Below are 3909 nucleotides of genomic sequence, written 5' to 3'. Positions count from 1 at the left end.
CGACGCTGGTGCGGAGTTCCTCGGTGAGTTCGTCGGTGTCAATGGCAGGCACCCCCGTTAAATCTTTTGTCATTGTTTAACTTATATTTTTACAAAAATCTATTCCACCATGTCAGGGAGAAAATCTTGTCCACCTCTGTCCTCTTTCTTCCAGAGAAAGGAAAATTTCTGTTAGTGTCACAACATGAGAGTTTTGAGAATATTCTAAGAACTTAGAAGGCACTACCGTCTATTGTCCTGTAAAATCTCCCGTTTTGTACAAACACAATACTATCATTTTCCCTGATGCATTGCGCCAGAAATCTGAGAGTGTGCAAGTTTTCTCCACTTCTCCATCTCTGTGCAATTCCACTGAAAATGCAGAGAGTTGAGTCACATAATTGCAGTTTCATGGAGCAAGCACAACACTCGTCACAGTCATCAGCTATCAGTTCACTTATGACAAGTTATACTCATTTGCACCTTTAGTACCTACATACAGTACTTTCCTTGTTGCCAGAGTTGTAAAAATGATGTCCTAGGTGAGATTGTCTGTACTACATCTGTTCCAAAACAAAAGACATTCCAAAAAGTGCGCAGTTTAAAAAAATTGAGTTGGAGCTTTTTTTTCATTTGATGAGGTGAAAATAACATCATCATAACTGCTCTAACGTCTTTTCCATAATATCGTAGTTTTATTACATTTTGTCGATTTTGTGCAAAATGTAGTAGAACCAAACTTGTATATTTGAGATTGTGCAAACTTTAAAACACCGTCTATTTAGAAATGGAGGGGTTGCACTTCGATAATTTTCTTTCATCAGTGATAACTTCTGAAATACTCCAATAATATTATTGGTAATTTCACATCAACTACTCCCTTTCTCCATGACAAGGTGGCACTGGTTGGTCTGCGGTGAGTGGTGACGCATGTAACTTTTCTTGAGATGGACATCGCAACTATTTTTCCTAACCACGGCGGTCACTACTCTTCTAATGGCAAGTTGTTATGATTACTATAATCGAGTGATTCACCTTTTGTTGATTGAGAGCTCGTCTTTGAGTGAAACTTAAACTGAATTAGGTGCACCTAATAAGATTCATGGTCGTGTGCCAAATCTCTGCCTTTTCATATGGTCGTTTGGCTACAACCGCCAATTTGTCTCTTATTTGCTTCACTCCTGAGTGAAACATCTTTTGCAATTTGCATGCGGCTGTCAGAAAACAGAGCGAATCAAGTTGAGGAAAAAGTTCAAAAAAAGAAAACAGAGTGAATATGAGGGTAGTAACTCTTCCGTGTAAAATGCCGGAAAACATTGCAATATTCTTCTAAACTTGCATAGATTTTTTGAATTGAATAGCTCTTTGTTCTACTAGTGAGACATGATCATGTTAAAAACCGACGATTGCTAAGTACATTGTTGATCACAGTGACAGCTGAAATAGCATTTTGATGTACACTCAGGTTCCAAGAAGCAGAAAACCGGTAGAGGAGAAACCACTGCAGAAAAGGGAGAGCAAGACCAATATCATCTCCAGGACTAAGCAAAGACCCACTCCATCTCCGAAACCGGATATTCTCCACAAGCCCGGCGCGCAGAGAAGCCCCAGCATTGCAGCCAAGACGAGCGAGAAGCGACCACCCACTCCCGGCGGTGCATCGCCGGACGACATGGTCAAGGTTTCTCCTCCCCGCTCGACATCGGCGACGACGATGGGCGCCTCTTGGGAGTCGCTTCCACCGGCCCTCCAGACTCTCGGATCGGTACATTTCGTTCAGAAACATATGTCTGGATGCGTCAGGATTGTGCTGTTTTAAGTTGCAAAGTTTTGATTTTTTTTTTCAAAAATGATATTTGTACATGATGTGTAGGGAGTCATGAGTTATAGGGATGCTGCAGAGATGGCTGCTGTGGAGGCCATGCAGGAAGCTTCTGCTGCAGAGATTGTGCTCAGATGTCTCAGGTGAGCTCCTCTTCATTCTTCAGGACATGTACTCCCTCCGTTCCGAATTACTTGTTTTGGATTTCTCTAGATACAGATTTATCTAGACTCATTTTAGTGCTAGATACATCCGTATCTAGACAAATCCAAGACAAGTAATTCGGAACGGAGGGAGTACTAGATTTCAAAATATTTCAGTATGCACCAAAATTAATGATTTTTTCAAAAATTCGGTGAAATTGCACTGGAAGTGAAAACCATAATATGACAACGAACTGACCAGGTTTGCTTTACACAGTGCCTTCGCGGATTTGGCCGCCACCGCCGGCAAGCAGTCGCCGCAGCAGACCGTCGACGAGTTCCTGGCGCTCCAAGCCGCGATCGCCCGCTCCACCGCCGCCCTCGGCAACCAGCAACGGAGTGGCCACGCCGGCGAGTGGATGCACGCGGCGGTCACCGCCGACCTGGCGCCTTTCTCCCTCTACACCGCCCCCTCGTCGTCCAGGAAGCGCGGCACCGAGTCGCCTGCCGTCTCCGCCTCGCCGAGGACGGTGGCCGCCGCGGAGGAGGCCGCCACCTGGCTGGAGACCGCGGCGAGGGAGCTCGGGGAGGAGATGTGCGCGTGGTTCGTCGGGCACGTGGACCGGCTGCTCGAAGCCGACGTGGCCGGGACGCTGGGGCAGCTCAAGAGGGTCAACGACTGGCTGGACGACGTCGGGCCGCGGACGGACGCCGTCGAGCGGCTGAAGCAGAAGATCTTCGGGTACCTGCTGGATCACGTCGAGTCGGCGGTGGTCGCGTTAAACGGCGGCGTTGCTACCAACCGAAGAATATGCTGTGCCGGAGCAAAGCTAAAATGTACGCAAATGATAATGCCACACATATGGTATTAAGTAACACGGCCCTAACGTTTTTAGGCCCTCAACTATGTTATCGGTGCCATATTTTTGTAAAGCAAGGCACGTACATGCAGATTGCAATTGAACTTTTTTTAGCACCGGGCACACAACATAGAAGATCTGGCATCATCCAGGCCAGACTCACATACATATAAACCAGTAATATAGGAGCCGAGCTTACCTAACCACCAACGTTTCGGGTTGTGTCTTTGCGTGAGAAAGGACAACAACTAGCTTAGTTTATTGGCCCCAGAAATATGGCATCAGAGCAAGTTGATGCATCGATGTCCAGAGTTTTTAGTTCGGCACTGGCTGGGCAACATAGGGCCAGGGCCGGCCTAACATCATGGAGGCCCTAGTGCGATTGAGGCACAATGAACATTAGCATATTAGCATATATACTTTCAATAATATATATCATACTCCCTCCGTCCAGAAATACTTGTCATCAAAATGAATCAAAGGGAATGTATCTAGATGTATTTTAGTTCTAGATACACCCCTTTTTGTCCATTTTGATGACAAGTTTTTTCGGACGGAGGAAGTACATCATGAAAAATATAAAGGCATTAACATAAAAACATAATTTTAGCTAGCAAATAAACATAATTTTCAAATGAACATTACTACTATGGATGATCTATTGTTATGGTGATTAGTGTCGTGGTCTCTAAAGATAATTTTTGGTTATGGATGGTCTCTTGTTATGATGCATAATTTCAGATTTTTTATTCTGTTCCAATTTTAAGTTGGATAAATAATTGGATAGACAAAAGATGAAAATTACTCTTGCCATGGATTGGATAGACAAAAGATGAAAATTACTCTTGACATGGATTGGAAAGACAAAAGATCAATTCCTTGTCCCTATAGCTACTTCGATTGATGATGAAAATTACATTCTTTATTTGACATGAAAATTACTCTGGCCATGGATACTAGATGACGGATAATTTACATTCTTCATTTTATGATTTAGATGATGCATGGCCAGAGTAATGCTGGAAGTGGCATGAAAATTACTCGATGCTAAATGATGCATATTTTTAGATTTTCAATGTTGTTCCAATTTTAAGTTGGATAAATA

At 43.7% G+C, this 3909-nt stretch overlaps 1 protein-coding gene across 1 annotated transcript; it reads left to right on the top strand.

Moving 5' to 3' along the window:
• Positions 1 to 1718: 1718 nt before the first annotated feature.
• On the top strand, positions 1719 to 2866 carry LOC123082244 (uncharacterized). Its single transcript, XM_044504610.1, has 2 exons — positions 1719 to 1944; positions 2222 to 2866. The coding sequence occupies exons 1-2, from the start codon at positions 1859 to 1861 to the stop codon at positions 2814 to 2816; spliced, it is 681 nt and encodes a 226-aa protein (XP_044360545.1). The 5' UTR covers positions 1719 to 1858; the 3' UTR covers positions 2817 to 2866.
• Positions 2867 to 3909: the final 1043 nt, after the last annotated feature.

This window comes from Triticum aestivum, chromosome 4A, assembly GCF_018294505.1.
Source record: "Triticum aestivum cultivar Chinese Spring chromosome 4A, IWGSC CS RefSeq v2.1, whole genome shotgun sequence".
In the NCBI taxonomy this organism is placed as follows: Eukaryota; Viridiplantae; Streptophyta; class Magnoliopsida; order Poales; family Poaceae; genus Triticum; species Triticum aestivum.
The sequence above is the reverse complement of the archived record's forward strand: the minus strand, read 5'-3'. Positions and strand labels throughout refer to the sequence as shown.

Coding starts and splice junctions, on each gene's coding strand:
- LOC123082244 (XM_044504610.1), top strand. CDS start 1,859: ATGAGTTATAGGGATGCTGCAGAGATGGCTGCTGTGGAGGCCATGCAG. Junction 1,945..2,221: donor ATTGTGCTCAGATGTCTCAG/GTGAGCTCCTCT, acceptor TGCTTTACACAG/TGCCTTCGCGGATTTGGCCG.